Here is a 19,933-nt window from a genome sequence, read left to right as displayed (position 1 = left end):
GCAATCTACACCAAGGCTTCCACCAGTGCTGCTCTCTAACCATCCACTAGCAGGTACACGGGACTGAGACTACGACTACAATAATTCATGGCCCAGATTTATTTTCCTGTGGGGATCTGGCCACTGCTTAATTTTGCCTAGCTCCAGATGGCATGGCCAAGTTTTTGGAATGTGAGAGAAAATACAGACAGTGACTTGCATCCTGGTACAGTGCATTATTAACCTGATGGAGTGAACGTCTCTTCTCACTGCTGAATTTGGGCAGCATCAAATTAGTTCCTTTGGGCACTGACAGCACAAAACTTTCCACCAATTAGTGCAAAATTTGAATCCCGGTGCCTCATTGGAACTGCTGATGCAGGGGTCCTGCTAAATTAGAGTTGAATTTGCCTGCAGCAGCCATGCTGTGCCTGGTGCTGACATGAGTGACAAAAATGGAAAATATGTTCTATTCCCTAGCACTGATACTCCTCATCTTCAAGAATATAACCCGCAGAACAAAAAAGACAAATAAAATACAAGCTATACAATATTAACATTTTTATATTGTAATTTCTGTTATGCGCTATTTAATTTACATTTGCATTCCTCATTCATCAATAGCTGGCTGCAAGCTAAATTATTGATGCGTCATCTTTTACTATCACTAGCTACTTCTAGCTTGCAAATATTCTGCAACATAGAGGTGAAGGGGACTTCACTGTGCATCTGTATAATACAAATTTCTATGTGTAGGGTCTTCTTGCTTCTCTTTGTTTTGTCACAGTAACACTACACTTGGAAAAACAGCAATTGAAAAAAACTGCCATAACCTGTCCCTGTACCAGGCAGTGGTTTCTCCCGTGAGGCGGTTCAGATATCGCGATCCAGTTTTTCATTTCCCCACCAGAAAATCACCTCTTTCTGGCAGAGGTTTTTTAAGGGTTGAGTGCTTTTAGTTAATAGTGCCTGCATCACTCGTGTGGTTCTACGAGGATCAGCAGGGAGGTTGCCATTGGAGCTCAAGTTACAAAACGGCTTGCCACACTGCATAAGGTCCACCAGTGTGGACAATATATACGCACAAGAATGGAAATGTATTCAGCAGAAAAGGGGTCTTCAAGCAGATCAGAGAGAATTCTAAAAGATTTCAAAATTTAAATATTTACCAAAAGACAGAAGGAAGGTGATTTGAAAATCTATATAGATTATAAAGCAACAGCCAGCATTCAGAAATATATCAAAATGCATGAATGATCTTTTGAAGTGTTTCAGAAACAACAAACTTAAGCTTATCACAAAAGATTGCACATAGTGGGGGAAACCAAATTCACTGCATCAGTTGCCAATCCTGTTCTGTTTATCTGATATTTTAAACAACTTTGCACTGAGCAATAAATAGAAATGGCTGTCAGGTGGGACCAGGGTCACTTGACAAGCATTGTGTTCTGTTGCTTTAAAACCCAGATTCTCCACTTAATTTTCTCATTCCTGATTATGACTGATAGCATGGAAATCAATTTAGCAGTTTATATTGCCATCTCCGCTCAAAGAATTGGTTTCATTTCGTTTAGCATGCTCTGTGTCTTAATGAACCTGCACTTAGCCTACTGGATCTGAATGTTTCCTCTTCCAAGCTTAAATCTGTGTAAACGTAATTATTTATAGTCTGTCGTTTGAAAGTTCAGGTCAGTACCACTTGCAGAGAGGGAACATGCAGATATCAGCAGGGTTCACAACAGATTCATATTTGCATGGCACTGGTAATTGCAGTGGAGCTACGCATGTAACCGTTGTTGCTTGGCATCATGTGCCTTGAATGGATGTCAGATCTGACATTAACTGAGTTAGGATTTTGTGTGTATTTTTGTGTTGAATTAGTATTTTAACTGTAAAATATACTATTTTGTTGAATTGAACAGTACTGTGCTTTATAAATAACATGGATACAGTCATTGGTATGCAAAACTATGCATGTTCAGATGACCTTAAATGCAATTTGGTGTCAGTGTGGCCCGAACTACTTTGGAATAGTTTTTATGTCTTACTGCAGTTCTAAAATGTCACAATATTGACACAACAAACAGTGAAAATGTAAGTATGAGATTTCCTATTTCTAAAAAAAAAAGTACAAAAATATTGTAATGAGTAATGTCTGCATACTGAATTTTGATAGTGGCTTGATTTGGTTAATTTTGGACAGTTGTATGCTGCTGTATACCAGTGAATGTGAAACTAGAATTTAGCCTTTTTAAACATTTGTGGTTTGGTAGTTTTCTGAGACATTTCATTTTTCTGCAGAGAATCTTTATTAAAGAAAGAGTTTGATGAAGACAAAAACTCCTTACAGAAATCCATCACTACTACTAGTGCCTTGATCACAGATAGAGACAAAGAACTAGAGAAACTCAGGAAAGAGGTAAGAGTTATTTGTTTAAGCAGATGGTAAAAGTTTGGAATATGCAAATATTCCACAAATAATAATAAAGTGAAAGCTATTTGAGCTTCACTAAGTCTGTTGTCTTGCATTTAATCATAATGCTTATTGATCTCCAGTGGCATTGCTCAGGGATTAAAAATTACTCGCTGGGGGAGGGGGGCGAAAGCAAGATTAGTTTTGTTTAATACACTCTATACTCCAGTGAGCAGAAAAGACTTTGAATTATCAAATTTATCATTTGAAAAGCTTTCAGCCTAGTAAAGAGTTTCTCATATTGTACAGATGAATAAAGCTGATTAACCAGCCTTCTACTGTATATCCACCTGTCTAGTCACTGCTTACTTGAGTGGGTTAAAAAAAATTAACTGCATTTTAAATAACATTAAGAAATGTATTTCTGTTCGATACTGTGTGTTAGATACTGTGGATTCCTTTAGAGAATAAAGTGCCTCTTTTTTTAAATGAGAGAGAAAACATTTTTTATGTCAGGACTTTTTTTTTTAAACTGTTGTTGCCTAAACACCAAGGCCCTAGGTTTCCTGATTGTAATACTAATGGGAGCCCACTGAAATTTATAGGTTACCATCAGTGGTCACAATCAGACAACCTAGGTGTAAGTGTTCATGGCAACATCATCTCTCTCTCAGGCAGTCCCTCAGAACCGAGGATGACTTGATTCCACATTAAAAATGAGTTCTCAGGTGACTGATGAATCCAATGCGGGACCTACAGTCTCTGTCACAGGTGGGGCAGACGGTGGCTGAAGGGCCGGGTGGGTGGGGTGCCTGCGCTTGGCTTTCGCTTGCTCTCGGCGAAGAGACTCTGTGTTCGGCGCCTTCCCGGATGCTTCTCCTCCACTTTGTGCGGTCTTGGGCCAGGGATTCCCAGGTGTCGATGGGGATGTTGCACTTTTTCAAGGAGGCTTTGAGGGTGTTCTTGAAGCGTTTCCTCTGCCCACCTGGGGCTCCCTTGCTGTGCCGGAGCTCCGAGTAGAGCGCTTGTTTTGGGAGTCTCTTATCGGGCATGCGGACAATGTGACCCGTCCATCGGAGCTGATCGAGCGTGGTCAAAGCTTCGATGCTGGGGATGTTGGCCTGAGCAAGAACACTGACGTTGGTGCGCCTATTCTGCCAATGGATTTGCAGGATCTTGCGGAGGCAGCGTTGGTGGTACCTCTCCAGTGCTTTGAGGTGCCTGCTGTACATGGTCCATGTCTCTGAGGTCATATGGGTAAATCATATGGGTAAATTGGCTTGCAAGAGTTTCTCAGCCTGACATAAGAACATAAGAATTAGGAGCAGGAGTAGGCCATACACCCCTCGAGCCTGCTCCGCCATTCAATAAGATCATGGCTGATCTTCGACCGCAACTCCACTTTCCCGCCCTATCTCCATATCCCTTGATTCCCCTAGAATCCAAAAATCTATCTATCTCAGTCTTGAATATCCACAGCCCTTTAGGGTAGAGAATTCCAAAGATTCACAACCCTCTGAGTGAAGAAATTCCTCCTCATCTCAGTCTTAAATGGTCGGCCCCTTGTCCTGAGACTATGCCCCCTAGTCCTAGACTCTCCAGCCAGAGGAAACAACCTCTCGGCATCTACCCCGTCAATCCCCCTCAGAATCTATGTTTCAATGAGATTACCTCATTCTTCTAAACTCCAGAGAGTATAGGCCCAATTTGCTCAATCTCTCCTCATAGGACAACCCTCCCTCTCATCCCAGGGATCAATCTAGTAAACCTTCGTTGTACCGCCTCCAAGGCAAGTATGTCCTTCCTCAGATAAGGAGACCAAAACTGTGCGCAGTACTCCAGGTGCGGTCTCACCAAAGCCCTGTGGTAAGACTTCCTTACTCTTGTACTCCAACCCCCTTGCAGTAAAGACCAACATGCCATTCGCCTTCCTAATTGCTTGCTGTACCTGCACGCTAACTTCTGTATTTCCTATAAGAGGACAACTAAATCTCTCTCAACACCAAAATTTCAGTTTCTCACCATTTAAAAAATATTCTGTGTTTCTAGTCTTCTGACCAAAGTGAATAACCTCACATTTCCCCACATTATACTCCATCTGCCACTTTATTGCCCACTCACTTAACCTGTCTATATCCCTTTGCAGGCTCTTTGTGTCCTCACAGCTTACTTTCCCGCCTAGATTTGTATCGTCGGCAAACTTGGATACATTTTTTAAATTTGTTTTATGGGATCTGGGCGTCGTTGGCAAGGCCAGCATTTATTGCCCATCCCTAGTTGCCCTTGAGAAGGTGGTGGTGAGCTGCCGCCTTGAACCGCTGCAGTCCATGTGGTGAAGGTACTCCCACAGTGCTACAGGAAAAGTTCTGATATCCGGCACCGACGGGACCGAGCTGCTGCCGATCTATCAAAACTTCGGGATAGATCAGCGCTAATGTTGAAGGATACAGAGGTTTTCATCTCCGTATCTGACAACAAACACTGTTGCTTAGCAACAGCTTGTAAACACTCGGCCCGTACCTTGGAAGCATCTCTGAAGCTGTTGCTAAGCTAGAGATGCTTTCCAGAGCCTGACTGTTTTTAAAAAAAAATGCTAGGAGAAGAAAAAAAAACTAACCAAAACGGCTGCTGATTTCTGCCGTTAGATCAAGGTTTCCGGGCATACAACCTCCGGATAAACCAAAGTTTCCTGTATTAGGTAGGGAGTTCCAGGATTTTGATCCAGCAACGACAAAGGAATGGCGATTTACTTCCAAGTCAGGATGGTGTGTAACTTGGAGGTGGTGATGTTCCCATGTGCCTGCTGCCCTCGTCCTTCTAAGTGGAAGAGGTCGCGGGTTTGGGAGGTGCTGCCGAAGAAGCCTTGGTGAGTTTCTGCAGTGCATCTTGTAGATGGTACACACTGCAGCCACGGTACGCCAGCGGTGGAGGGAGTGAATATTTAAGGTGGTGGATGGGGTGCCAATCAAGCGGGCTGCTTTGTCATGGATGGTGTCGAGCTTCCTGAGTGTTGCTGGAGCTGCACTTATCCAGGCAAGTGGAGAGCATGCCATCGCACTCCTTACTTGTGCCTCGTAGATGGTGGAAAGACTTTGGGGAGTCAGGAGGTGAGACACTCGCCGCAGGATACCCCGCCTCTGACCTGTTCTTGTTGCCACTGTATTTATGTGGCTGGTCCAGTTAAGTTTCTGATCAATGGTGACCCCCCAGGATGTTGATAGTGGGGGATTCGGCGATGGTAATACCGTTGAATGTCAAGGGGCGGTGGTTAGATCCACGCTTGTTGGAGATAGTCATTGCCTGGCACTTCTGTGGCGCGAATGTTACCTGCCACTTATCAGCCCAAGCCTGAACGTCGTCCATATCTTGTTGCATGCGGGCGTGGACTGCTTCATTACCTGAGGAATTGTGAATGGTGCTGAACACTGTGCAGTCATTGGCGAACATCCTCATTTCTGACCTTATGTTGGAGAGAAGGTCATTGATGAAGCAGCTGAAAATGGTTGGGCCTAGGATACTGCCCTGAAGATCTCCTGCAGTGATGACCTGGGGCTGTGATGATTGACCTTCAACCACCACAGCCATCTTCCTTTGTGCTAGGTATGACTCCAGCCAGTGGAGCATTTTCCCCCCGATTCCCATTGACTCAGGTTTTACTAGGGCTCCTTGATGCCACACTCGGTCAAATGCTGCCTTGATGTCCAGGGCACTTGGTCCCTTCATCTAAGTCATTAACATAGATTGTAAATAGCTGAGGCCCAGGCACTGATCCTTGCGGCACCCCACTAGTTATAGCCTACCAACCGGAAAATGACCTGTTTATCCCTACTTTCTGTGTTCTGTCTGTTAACCAATCCTCTATCCATGCTAATATATTACCCCCAACCCCTTGAGCCCTAATCTTACTTCGCAACCTTTGATGTGGCACCTTATCGAAAGCCTTTTGGAAATCCAAATATACTTCATCCACTGGTTCCCCTTTATCTACCCTTCCAGTTACATTCTCAAAAAACTTGAATAAATTTGTTAAACACGATTTCCCTTTCATAAAACCATGTTGACTCTGCCTAATCATATTTTTTAAGTGCTTTGTTACCACTTCCTTAATAATAGATTCCAGCATTTCCTGATGACTGATGTAAGGCTAACTGGCCTGTTGTTCCCTGGTTTCTCTCTCCTTTCTTGAATAGCGGCGTTACATTTGCTACTTTCCAATCCACTGGGACCGTTCTAGAATCTAGGGAATTTTGGAAGATCACAACCAATGCATCCAATGTCTCTGCAGCCACCTCTTTTAGAACCTTAGGATGTAGGCCATTGGGTCCAAGGGATTTGTCGACTTTTAGTCCCATTAGTTTCTCAAGTACTTTTTCCTCTACTGATATTAATTACTTTAAGTTTCTCACTCTCATTAGCCCCTTGGTTCCTCACTATTTTTTGGTATGCTTTTTGTGTCTTCTACTGTGAAGACAGATACAAAATATTTGTTGAATGTCTCTGCCATTTCCTTGTTTCCCACTATAATTTCTCCTGTCTCAATCTCTAAGGGACCAATGCTTACTTTTGCTACTCCTTTTTACATACTTGTAGAAGCTTTTATAATCTGTTTTTATATTCTTGCTAGTTTACTCATTCTATTTTCTCCCTTATCAATATTTTGGTCATCCTTTGCTGGTTTCTAAAGCTCTCCCAATCCTCAGGCTTACTACTATTCTTTGCAACATTATAAGCCTCTTTTAATCTAATATTATCCTTAACTTCTTTAGTTAACCACGGATGGATCACTTTTTCCGTGGAGTTTTTTTCTCAATGGAATGTATATTCGTTGAGAATTTTGGAATATTTCTTTAAATGTTTGCCACTGCTTATCTACCGTCATACCTTTTAATCTAATTTCCCAATCTACCTTAGCCAACTCGCCCCTTATGCCTATGTAATTGGCTTAATTTAAGTTTAAGGGAGAGAAATTCAGGAGCACCCCGTTTGGGGCGCTACCTTTTGAAAGCTAGAAAAATTAGCGCCAGGCGCTAATGATTTTCAGCTTTCTAGAAATTCGGTGTTAGCGTTCCAGGAAGGAAGTGGAGCACTTAATCAAGCGCTCCACTTCCTTCCTGGAGCGCTAAAGGAAGCAGACGGGGCGGTAGTGGTGAAGCGCTGCACCATGTCCCGTGCAGCACTACTGAGATCTGAGGCGCCTTCCCTCCCTTAAAGGGAAGGGCCATCCCCTGCAGGCTCTGCATTGGGACCAGTTAGCTGGTCCCCAACGGCAGCCGCAATCCGGCCCAATCGGCCACATGCACTCCAGCAGAGTGCCGGGCTGATCGATCGTGGCCGAAGAAAAATGGAAAAAATTGAAATAATGCATTGCAACAATTTTTATACATACCGCGCCAACAGCCCCTTTAACTTGCATCCCCGAAGTGCCCAGCCTCCCAAACAACATCTGCACCTGTGTCGTTACCCGGCGATGCTGCAGGGGACGGGACCGAAGTTCGGGTCCGGGGCAATGCGCAGGACAAAGACGTCACAATCTCTGGGTGCCAGAAACCTCTCGGCCAATTTAGCGGGAGTCGTTCATTTTGCCATGCCCGGTTGGTAAGTTGTTATCACCTCTCGGAGGCGCAAAGGAGGCGAATTTCTAGCCCTAAGACTCTGTTTCGGACTTAAAATTTCATATTGGGTTTGCGATTGAAATACTTATCATATTATGCCCACTCTTCCCCAGAGAATCCTTTACTATGAGATTACTAATTAACCCTGTCTCACTACACAATACAAGATCTAAATAGCTGTTCCCTAGTTAGTTCCACGATGTATTCTAGGAAACTATCTCAAATGCATTCCATGAACTCATCCTCCAGACTACCTTTGCCAATTTGATTTGCCCAGTCTATATGAAGATTAAAGTCCCCCATAATTATTTTATTACCTTTGTTACAAGCTCCTATTGTTTGATTAATACTCTGTCCAATGTTATAGCTACTGTTTGGGGGCCTATAAACTACTCTCAACAGTGTTCTGCCCTTTGTTATTCCTTATCTCCACCCATATTGACTCTACTCCTGATCTTCCAAGTGGAGATCCTTTCTCACTACTGTCCTTATGTCATCCTTTATTATCAGGGCTACCCCATTCCTCCTTTTCCATTCTGCCTGTCTTTTCGAAACTGGAATATTTAATTCCCAACCATAGTCACTTGCAACCACATCTCTGTAATGGCTATTAGATCAAAGCCATTTATCTCTATTTGTGCCACTAGTCTATCTTGTTATGAATGCTCTGTGCATTCAGATAAAGAGCCTTTAAATTTAACTTTTAACCATGATTCCCTGCTTTCACCTTATTCGCTGATGCACCATTACCGTTCAACTCTCTGTCCCTTCCTGTCACACTCTGCTTATTGTCCCCCAAATTGCTACACTGCTCCATTGCCTTGAATTTCTCTTTGGATTTCTAAATTTCCCCTCTTCCCCCACCCCTTTTTGAGTTTAAAGCCCTATCTACTGCCCTAGTTTATTTGATTCGCCAGGACACTGTTCCCAGCCTGGTTTAAGTGGAGCCGGTCCCAACGGAACAGCTCCCTCTCTCCCCAGTACTGGTGCCAGTGCCCCATGAATCGAAACCCCTTCTTCCCACAGCTCTCTGAGCCACGCAGATCAGAGAGTTAAATGCTTGTCCCTATGCCAATTTGCATGTGGATCAGGTAACAATCCAGGTATTAGTTCTGCATTCTAATTTGGTTCCTAGCTCCTCGAACACTCCTCAGCAGAACCTCATTCCTAGTTCTACCTATGTCGTTGGTTCCTACGTGGACCGCAACAACTGGATCCTGGATCAAAGTGTCCAGGTAACTCTTCCCCTTTCCTGATGCCCCGCAATGTCTGCACCTCGGACTCCAGCTCAACAACTCTGAGCTGAAGTTCCTCAAGCTGCAGACATTTACTGCAGACGTGGTCGTCCGGGATCATGATGCTCTCCACAAACTCCCACGTATTGCAGTTGTGGCACACCACCTGCACTGCCATCCCGATATCACCTTGTTTTATTTAATTAATTCAATTTATGTATTTAATTTGCTTAATAAATAGTTTTGTTTTTTAACTAATTACTAGATCTAGTTTAAGTTCTAGGTAGATGAAATTAAATATATACCTGTAACAAAGTACTACAAGTAGTGGAGGCAAAAGCAGCACCTCCTTCCCCCTCTGCTCCAAATTCCCACTATCTCCAAATTCCCAACTTTATCACTCTGTTTAGAAGCACTCCATTTAAGATCACTTTGTGCAGACCACTCTGTGCGTCAGCAGATAGTATTTACTGACCATGTGAGGGAGCTGATTGCAAGTTGGCAGAGATGCTTAAGGTTCAACAGTCTCAATCAAGGTCAGTAATGTTGCCAGCCTTGGTAAAGAAAGAACGATACTGCGCTTTTCACAACTTCAGGATATCCCAAAGCAATTTACAGCCAATTAAGTACTTTTTTTTTTTAAGTGTAATGTAGGAAAGACATACAGCAAGCTCCCACAAACAGCAATGTGATAATGACCAAATACTGTAATCTGTTTCAGTGATGTTGGTTGAGGGATAAATATTGGCCAGGACACCGAGGAGAACTCCCCTGCTCTTCTTCAAAATGGGATCTTTTATGTCCACCTGAGAGGCCAGATGGGGCCTAGGTTTAGAATCATAGAATAGAATCATAGAATGGTTACAGCGTGGAAGAAGGCCATTCAGCCCTTCGAGCCCATGCTGACTCTCAGCTAGTCCCACTCCCCCACCCTTTCCCCGTAGCCCTGTTTTAACGTTTCATCTGAATGACGGCACCTCCGCGAGTAGAGCACTCCCTCAGTACTGCACTTGGAGTGTCAGCCTAGATTTTGTGCTCAAGTCCCTGAAGTGGGACTTGAACCCACAACCTTCTGACTCGGGTGTGAGTGCTAGCACTGAGCCACGGCTGACACTGTGCTCCAAGTTACTATCCCTCCCCCGTGATATCACCAATACTCTGTTTAAATAAAAATATTCAAATAAAGAAAATGAAAGCTGGAAATGAACAAAAAGGTATTGAAGATTGTGACAGTTTGATTTTTCAAAAAGGGACAAATGTTGAGATCAACTCTTCAAATTTATTTTGGAATTTTAATCAAAGTTAATTGCTTTTGTCTCCTTATTCACTGGGTTCCTTTCAAAAGCAGGTATTGCCAGGAATTGGCACCATTAATGTGTTGGAATTTGTGTCTATATTTTCTGCACTTCAATGGCATATCATATCACCAATATAAAAATACAAAACTTCAGGGTCACTGGGTGTGTTATTAGATTATGGTGTTGAGAAACTTTTCACGAAAATATTGATTTGTATATGAAGTAAGTTTTGACTGAAACCTAATGAAACATTTAAATTGAGAGATTTCTAATTAGACATTGCTCTCTTTAAAAATAGGAAGGTGTGAACTTCCGATTGCTAACAGTTTGCTGCTTGTCAGAAATGGTGTAAACATTTAGCACTTGTGTCAACACATTTTGAATGGTTCAAGTACTTGCATTTTTTTTTACATGTGGAACATTTTATTGCGTGTTTGTATTCCCCTTCCCCCTACCCAAAAATGATATTTTGGTGACATTTTCAATGATTTTTTTCAAATTAACTACCTTTCCTGGAAAAGGTTTTGTGCCATTACTTGCATTTGAAGTTGATTCAGTATTTTAGATCATTGAATCCAGAGTTCCTCACCATAACTACTTCACTTCATTTTGTGACTGTAGACTAAGTAGTTAAAGCTTGAATGAGTCTGTCAGCAATGTATGCTTCCATAGTGCACACTTCTTTATCACCAATTTTTAATGTGACCCACTAACCCAGTTGAAAGCCAGTAAGTACTGATGTTTCCCTAATGCAAATCTGTAAAACCTTTCTTGGGTCATAGCTAAATGAAGGAGTCACTACCAGAAGCAGCACTGAAATGTTAATTTGGGACAGTAAACATCTGTAATGACAGTGTCATCAGACTAATGAATTCCGAATTACTTGTAGTTTGCTGCAGGGAGTTTCATGTACACTTTAGTGTCCGAGATCTAAAATGGTTTGTAAGGCTTCAATTTTACTTTACTAGAAATTCTCTTAAAGTAAATATTTTTAGTCAGGGAGGTGCTTTGTGGAACACATTCTGTTGTCTATCACACCCAGTGATACTTGACATTGTTTGGTTTGTAGATCACAGTGCTACGAAGTGAGAATGCCATGGCAAAAAAATTACAGTCAGTAGTCCAATCGTTGGAATCCGACAAATCAAAACTTGAACAAAAGGTGCAGCGTTTGGAGAAGAAAATCAATGATAACCAGAGGCAGCTTGACAACGTCACATCCTCTTCAGGTAAATAAACATCAAGAGTCTTGATATTTGCTCCTACCTTTTTTAATTAGTACAGTAGTTTAATGTCTTCTGTTAATATTGGTATGTATTTTAATCATGATTATTGTCAAGTTTACAGTTTGAGTGCTTTATTTTTCCACTTTTCAGTGTATAATTAGGATTGTCCTCTATTTTGGTTTTGTAAATATTTTCTCTGCTACTGGTTCTAATGGCCTTTCTGAGCCAGGTTCCATCCAATATTCTCCCAAGCTTTTGTCACTACTGTTACAAAACTACTAGGACGTTACTGTGAGTGGCCTGAGGTGGTTTTCCTTTCCTGGTTTCCCTCTGGCATTGAGGTTAAAAAAAAATAATAATAATGTGCCAGGCATGACCGATGCAAAACCCATCTCAAACCACTTGTAGTGTGGTGTGTTGACACTCAAAAAGTGCAGTCGTATCATGGTGGCAGGGGTGGGGTTGGAGCTTTTAAATGCCAGTGGGAAACCACTGGTTTCAGTTAGATTCCCAGTACCCACCCACAGTATGAGACCACGGCAGTTCCTGGCCTCTGGAAAATCGTCTGCACTCAGGCAAGTGTGGGGAATGAGGTTATTAAATGTCTTGCAGCAGGGGGAGGGTGGGGAGAGACTATTAGTGGCATGGGAAACCTAAACTTTCCTTATGGAGCCCAGAGGAACACTTCTCCTAGACCCACAAAGGAAAGTTTTTTTTAAAAACTTAACCTGCAGGGCCTCTTCAGCTGCCTGATCCTCTTCACACTGGCCTTTACTTGGAGAGAAAGCCACGACGGCTTTCCCACACAGACTGGTAAAAATCGCTGTCGGGGCCCAGTCATGCCATTGGACTCCAATTATCATATGTGAATTAGGACCCTGCCGGCTTTGGATGGGCAGCTTATCTGCCTGTCCAGAGCATCCATTAAAATCAGAAATGGAAGGTAAGTAACCCAGGGCATTTTAACTGTCCACTGCCCCCCCACCCAGTTCCCGTCGTGTGGGTAGGGTTTAAATTCCTACCCCGTATTTTTAAATATACTGAATGGGAAAAGGCTTCAAGTGTCCAAAGTTCATATCCTTCTTCACTTTAGCCTATTTTGTTGTGGCTTTCTGTAAGTTTGATATTTTCCAAAATTTGGGGAACTTTTTTGATTCATGAATTGGATGTGGGCACACTGGCAAGGCCAGCATTTATTGGCCATCCCTAATTGCCCATCAGAAGGTGGTGGTGCACTGTCCTCTTGAACCACTGCAGTCTGTGAGGTGACGGTGCTCCTACAGTGCTGTTAGGTAGAGTTTTCCAGGATTTTGACCCACCGACTGAAGGAACGGCGATATATTTGTAAGTCAGGATGGTGTGTAACTTGGAGGTGATGGTGTTCCCATGCGCCTACTGCCGCCCTCGTCCTTCTAGGTGGTAGAGGTCGTGGGTTTGAGAGGTGCTGTCGAAGAAGCCTTGCTGATTTGCTGCAGTGCATCTTGTAGCTGCTACACACTGCAGCCACGGTACGCTGGTGTTGGAGGGAGTGAATGTTTAAGGTGGTGGATGGGCTGCCAATCAAGAGGGCTGCTTTGTCCTGGATGGTGTCGAGCTTCTTGAGTGTTGTTGGAGCTGCACTCATCCAGGCGAGTGGAGAGTATTCCATCACACTCCTGACTTGTGCCTTGTAGATGGTGGAAAGGCTTTGGGGAGTCGGGAGGTGAGACGCTCGCTGCAGAATACCTAGCCTCGGACCTGCACTTGTTGCCACAGTATTTGTGACTGGTCCAGTTGTGTTTCTGGTCAATGGTGATGCCCAGGATGTTGATTAACATTGAACCCACGACCTTCTGACTTATATGCGAGAGTGGTACTACTGAGCCAAGGCTGACACCTATATATGAATAAATGAGCAACCGGAAAGATGAGGTCCTCCAAACGTATGTACCAGCTAATGCTGAAAACTAGCAAAGAGCACACACAAACCTGATGGGTTGAATGGCCTCCTTCTGCGCTGTAAGCTTCTATGGTTCTACAATCAGCCAACAGAAAAATGTAGTTAATCCCTGGCATATGACAACAAAAGATGCCGATAATGGTGCTTGCTATTTCAAAGTCTCACCTAATGTTTTGAAATATGAAAAATTGGCACAGTAGTTCATAAAAATATGAATAACTTATTATCACAATGTTCTCCGAAACTTTTATATTCCGTGTGGTTTTATGCATATTTTTGGTTTTTAAACTTTGCTTTTTTTATTTAAAGGTGAACCAGTCATCGAAGAACAAAGAGAAAACAACGATTCAGCTGAGAGCCAGGTAAGTCTCATTTTACAACTTAATTATTTTGTTAAAATAAAGGAACAAACTAAGCAAATATACAAGAGGGGAGAGGTATTGAAGCCATGGTAGTAAAGTTTAACCAGACATTATTGAAAATGTGCATTGAACAAATTGATTTAAGTCACACAAACTCGAGAGTAGGCCACAGGTTAGAATTTGTATTTTTTTTAATTATTATTCCTTTTCAGTTATCTTCCCTTTTTTTCCTCATCACCTGATGAGCACTTGCTTCCATACATCCTCTTCTAGCTTTGAGGATTAACGAAAGGGTCACAGACTCCATTGTACACTCACTTTGCCACTGATGGCAGTCCCAAAGTGAACTGTAAATGAGGTGCTGCTGGAGTCATTGTACATCACTAGAAGGGGGTGACTTTGGTCGATGCCTCTGCTGGCAGCACTGCTTCCGACAGCAACGTAACTGGACAGTAACTTGCTGCTGAAAGTGACCATGTTATTTGGTGGCTAAATTGCTCATGCTCTTGCTAGCCTATGCAAACCTTGCCCAGTCATACTGGAACGCAGTGGTCCTCAGGAACCAGTCAGAAACGGGGAGGGTAATGAACACAGTAAATGGTGACAAGAGAGAAAAACACACAGGAGTGACAGAGAAAAAGAGAGACTAGCAGAAACTGGGAGGGTCACTGAGCACTTCTTCTAGGTGGGTCCCCAAACCTTCTGATTACCAAGCAGACACAAACTGTCAAAGTACAAACCGTTCTGCAAACTACGACAGCATAATCTTGTAGGCCTCAAACTGCTTCTATGCGTTGCCAGGAGAGAGATGCCAGTATTTTCTTAAAAGTAGCTATCCACACTAGTGTTCAAAGTTTAAATTAGTTGCTAATTTGATCATTATTTTTCTGTGCAGTTTGAATAATATAGATTTGATGATCTTTGTTAATTCATCATTTGTGTTAAATGTGCAATCAGGTTATACTGTATGGAACTTTATCTTGCTGAAAGGATGTGCTCTGTATAGATCTGTGAGTGAGTTGTGAATGAGTTGCTTCTATATAAAAAAGCACTATCCACATATAGTGGGCTGAAACCTGTTGCACTTAGTCCCTAATACTTTTACAAAAACAAAAGATTAAATCAATCTTCCACCTTGTTGCAATGAAATTTACAGCAAAATGGGTTTAACTTCCAAATGGGTCTAATCCTCTGGGAACTACAACACAACAATCTGTATTAGAATTAATTTCTGTGAAGCCTTTGCAACATCTGCAGAATTTGACTGAGGACCAATTGTAATGGTCAATTTCCAGATAAAATTGTCTATTTTTAATCTTTTTTGTGAAGGGATTAAGGATATATATAAGATCTGGCTTCTGTTTCTTAGATTTTTCCAAATCTGAGAATAGTTTTACTATAGTAATAGCTGTTGACCTTTTTGATTTCAGGAGTGGGGGAGTTACATGTTTGTTTGTGAGCAGGCAAATGTTCTTCTCTTAAAATGTTTGAAAACAAAACAGAAAAGTGTACCAGCAGTTTTTCAATGTAGCAGGTACCTTTTTCCATACTTAAAAAAAAAAAAAATGATTAAACTATTTATCGCACAGGTGATCCGCAGTGTGATCCAATTACAATTACGCAGAAAAGTTAACACGCAAAGTAATGGAATGCGAAGACAATTTTTCACTAACTGGATTATTCTGTCATTGGTGGTTATTACTCAGAGAATTCAATAACATAACTGTATGGAAAATTTCAAATATAAGCCGAAAAAGTTTATTTGAAAATGTTTTAAAACTTTGTCAGGTTCATCGAACAGATTGTGACTTGCATCTTCATTTTTTTTTAAAAGAACAAAACACTGAAAGGCATCTGATTATAATTCTGTGTATGTTTATTCTGAGAATTTCCTGCTATTTTCACAGTAGCTTTTAGTTGCTAGTTAAATAATGCTGCATTGTGCTAACTGCTTTCTCCATTTCTTCCCCTCTTGATGCTGGCGATGCTTTTCTCCAAACAGCAAATGGTTTGTTATTGCTTGCGTTCTATTTGTATCTGTTTGTTCTGCATGTCTTTGTAAAATTCCTAACTAAGATCATCCTGGTACTTGAATCCTATCGAGCAGTAAATATTGTCAGGCAGAAATGTGTATTGAAAGAAAAAAAAATTAAACATTGAACACGTCTTGTACAGGATGATCTTAAGTGTTATTCGTTACTATTGAGTCCCAAGATTGCAGCATGTTTATCAATTAAACATATCTATAATATATATTAAGTATTGAACCTAGCACTCAGTTCCTATTTGTCATGCTTGCTTTCCATTGGCACACTTTTGCACTTGTACTTTTCCCATAACACTGAATCAAACAACAACTTGTATTTATATAGCGCCTGTAAAATGTCCCAAGGCGCTTCACAGGAGTGTTGTAAAACAAAATTTGACACCGAGCCACATGAGATATTAGGACAGATGACCAAAAGCTTGGTCAAAGAGGTAGGTTTTAAGGAGCGTCTTACAGGAGGAAAGAGAGGTGGAGAGATTTAGGGAGGGAATTCCAGAGCTTAGGGTCTTGGCAGCTGAAGGCACGTCCACCAATGGTGGAGCCATTGAAATTGGGGATGCTCAAGAGGCCAGAATTAGAGGAGCGCAGATATCTCGTAGGGCTGGAGGAGATTACAGAGGTTGGGAGGGGTGATGCCATGGAGCGATTTGAAAATAAGGATGAGAATTTTAAAATCGAAGCGTTCCTTAACCGAAAGCCAATATAGGTCAGCAAGCACAGGGGTGATGGGTGAACGGGACTTGATGCGAGTGAGGTCATGGGCAGCAGCATTTTGGATGACCTCAAGTTTACAGAGGGTAGAATACTACTATCTTTCCATTGTTGCACCTTTTTTAATGAGAGAATCTGGCAGTAGATCTGATCCAAGCTGCACTCTTCAATTGACTAAAATTATCACCAGGTTTCCTGATGTCAAACCAAAGTTTGTGTATTTGCTGTAACATCTAAAAAGACAGGTAGAATTGGCCGTTGTCGCCAAGTAAAACGCACAGGTATTTGCTGCTGGCCTGGCCTTCAAATGTGTCCAAAGAACATGGGAGGCCGGCCAGGAGTGCTTTGGAATAGTCAAGTCTAAAGTAGAACAGCAAATCCAAGCAGAAGTATAAATCAAAAGCAAGAAAGTTTATTTTTTTTTAAACTGCCAATAAGGAACTACTAAGGACTTCTGAAAACAACCAATCAAGAGAAACTGCCATTAAAAATGAGGGGGGAAATTGGTAAATCAATCAACAAATATTCAAAATTACATTATTAAATTTATCTATTGATTTATCTTTTAAATATCTTTATTTAAAAAAGTCAAAGGCCTCAACCTCTCCCAAAAGCCTGGGCTTAAACTTAATATTATCCTCCACAAAGCTGTGACTGTTAGCTGAATGCAGGCCCTGCAGTCTCTGAATGTACAGCGCACAATTTTCCAGGATGCATAATTGGTACTTGGTTAGCCCAACTGATGCAATGCATCTCTTTAGCCTCGAACAATATCCATTTGATTGTTTTTCAAGATTATGTGAAGAAAAGCTGGAAGACAAATTTCCAAAGATTGTTTCAGATAAAGTTCATATTGAGTGTTTATTTTTAAACGGTGAGGCTATCCGTGTTTGAGAGAGGGAGAGAAAACAAATCCACTTCACATATGACCGACTGTACTCATTACACAACTTGTAAATCTTGTTCATATTTGAATTTTCTCTGAGGTGCTGTCCTTTGGATGAGATGCCAACCAAGGTCCTGTCTGCCCTCTCGGGTGGATGTAAAAGATCCCATGGAACAATTTGTATAAGAGCAGGGGAGTTCTCCTGATGTTCCGTCCAACATTTAACCCTCGACCAACATCACTAAAACTAATTGGTCATTTATCTCAGTGTTAATGGGACAATACTGTGTGCAAATTGTTGCGTTTCCCTGCATTACAACAGTGACTACACTTCAAAAGTAATGAATTGGCTTTGAAGCAGTTTGGGAAGTCCTGAGGTTGTGAAAGGCGTGAGATAAATGCAAGTTCTTTCTAAGTGTTTGAGTTTGTGTTTTTGAAAATGGTTTGAATATAAAATGGATGATGAATTTGAGTAGGTTTTCAATTGACTTTTTAAATTAGTTTTTTTACATCAGAAAACATATCAAGCTGAGAGATCATGCCTTTTTTCAATCCTAAATTAGAGTTCTTGTTTTTCCCAAATAAACAAATGAATTGAATTTTGAATATTCTCAGGCAATCAGAAAGGCAATTATCATCCATCACCTGTGTTTGATTGTTAGTTACTTCAATTATCCTAATATAGACTGAGATAGTAATGGTGTAAAGGGCAGAGAGGGGAAAGAATTTCTGAAGTGTTCAGGAGAACTCTCTTGATCAGTATTCTTCCAGCCCAATGAGAAAGGAGGCATTGCTGGATCTGGTTCTGGGTAATGAGGTGGGTCAGATGGATCAAGTGTCAGTAGGGGAACATTTAGGGAACAGTGATAATAGTATCATAAGGTTTGGATTACCTATGGAAAAGGACAAGGAGCAATCTAGAGTTAAAATACTTAATTGGAGGAGGGCCAATTTCAATGGGTTGAGAACAGACCTGGCCCGGGTAAATTGGAATCAAAGATTGGCAGGCAAAACTATAATCGAACAATGGGCTGCCTTTAAAGAGATGGTTCAGGAACAGTCGAGATACATTCCCACGAGGGGGAAAGGTAGGGCAACCAAAGTCAAAGCTCAATGGATGATGAAAGAGAGAGAGAGAGTAAGATGAAGCAGAAAAAAGGGGCTTATGACAGATGTCAGGTTGAGAATACAAGTGAGAACCAGGCTGAATATAGAAAGTTCAGGGGGGAAGTGAAAAAGGAAATAAGAGGAGCAAAGAGAGAGTATGAGAATAGAATGGCAGCTAAGCTAAAAGGGAATCCAAAAGTCTTCCATCGGCATATAAATAGTAAACAGGTAGTAAGAGGAGGGATGGAGCTGATTAGGGATCAAAAAGGAGACCTATGCATGAGGCAGAGGGCATGGCTGAGGTACTAAATGAGTACTTTGTATCTGTCTTTACCAAGGAAGATGATGTTGCCAAAGTCATAGTGAAAGAGGAGGGAGTTGAGATACTGGATGGGATAAAAATTGATAGAGGAGGTACGAGAAAGGCTGGCTGTACTTAAAGTAGATAAGTCACCAGGACCAGATGGGATGCATCCTAGAATGCTGAGGGAAGTAAAGGTGGAAATTGCAGAGGTATTGACCATAATCTTCCAATCCTCCTTTGATACAGGGGTGGTGCCAGAGGACTAGAGAATTACAAATGTTACACCCTTGTTCAAAAAAGGGTGCAAGGATAAACTGTGGTGGGGAAGCTTTTAGAAACGATAATCCGAGACAAAATTAACAGTCACTTGGACAAGTGTGAATTAATTAAGGGAAGCTAGCACAGACTTGTTAAAGGCAAATCGTGCTTAACTAACTTGATTGAATTTTTTGATGAGCTAATAGAGAGGGTTGATGAGGGCAATGCGGTTGATATGATGTACATGGACTTCCAAAAGGCATTTGATAAAGTGCCACACAATAGGCTTGCCAGCAAAGTTGAAGTCCACAGAATAAAAGGGACAGTGGCAGCATGGATACGAAATTGGCTTAGTGACAGGAAATGGAGAGTAATGGTGAACAGTTGTTTTTCGGACTGGAGGAAGGTATACAGTGGTGTTCCCCAGGGGTTGGTACTAGGACCACTGCTTTTCTTGATATATATTAATGACTCGGTGTAAAGGGCACTATTTCAAAATTTGCAGATGGCGCAAAACTTGCAAGTATAGTGAACAGTGAGGAGGATAGTGATAGAC

At 41.7% G+C, this 19,933-nt stretch overlaps 1 protein-coding gene across 7 annotated transcripts in view; it reads left to right on the top strand.

Moving 5' to 3' along the window:
* The window catches only part of clip1a (CAP-GLY domain containing linker protein 1a), a 180,035-nt gene that overhangs the window by 153,449 nt on the left and 6,653 nt on the right, over nt 1–19,933 (top strand). For 6 of the 7 annotated variants that reach the window (XM_085961663.1, XM_085961661.1, XM_085961660.1 and 3 more), the window contains 3 exons: nt 2,281–2,398; nt 11,607–11,766; nt 14,012–14,064. In XM_085961663.1, coding sequence (XP_085817789.1) covers nt 2,281–2,398; nt 11,607–11,766; nt 14,012–14,064 — 331 coding nt within the window. Of the gene's footprint in view, nt 1–2,280; nt 2,399–11,606; nt 11,767–14,011; nt 14,065–15,494; nt 15,599–19,933 lie in introns of all 7 variants that reach the window. The other variant, XM_085961662.1, reaches the window with a different exon arrangement.

The sequence above is a fragment of the Somniosus microcephalus genome, chromosome 19, assembly GCF_052327205.1.
Source record: "Somniosus microcephalus isolate GS21.2 chromosome 19, FLI_Smic_1.0, whole genome shotgun sequence".
Lineage (NCBI taxonomy): Eukaryota > Metazoa > Chordata > Chondrichthyes > Squaliformes > Somniosidae > Somniosus > Somniosus microcephalus.
The sequence above is the reverse complement of the archived record's forward strand: the minus strand, read 5'-3'. Positions and strand labels throughout refer to the sequence as shown.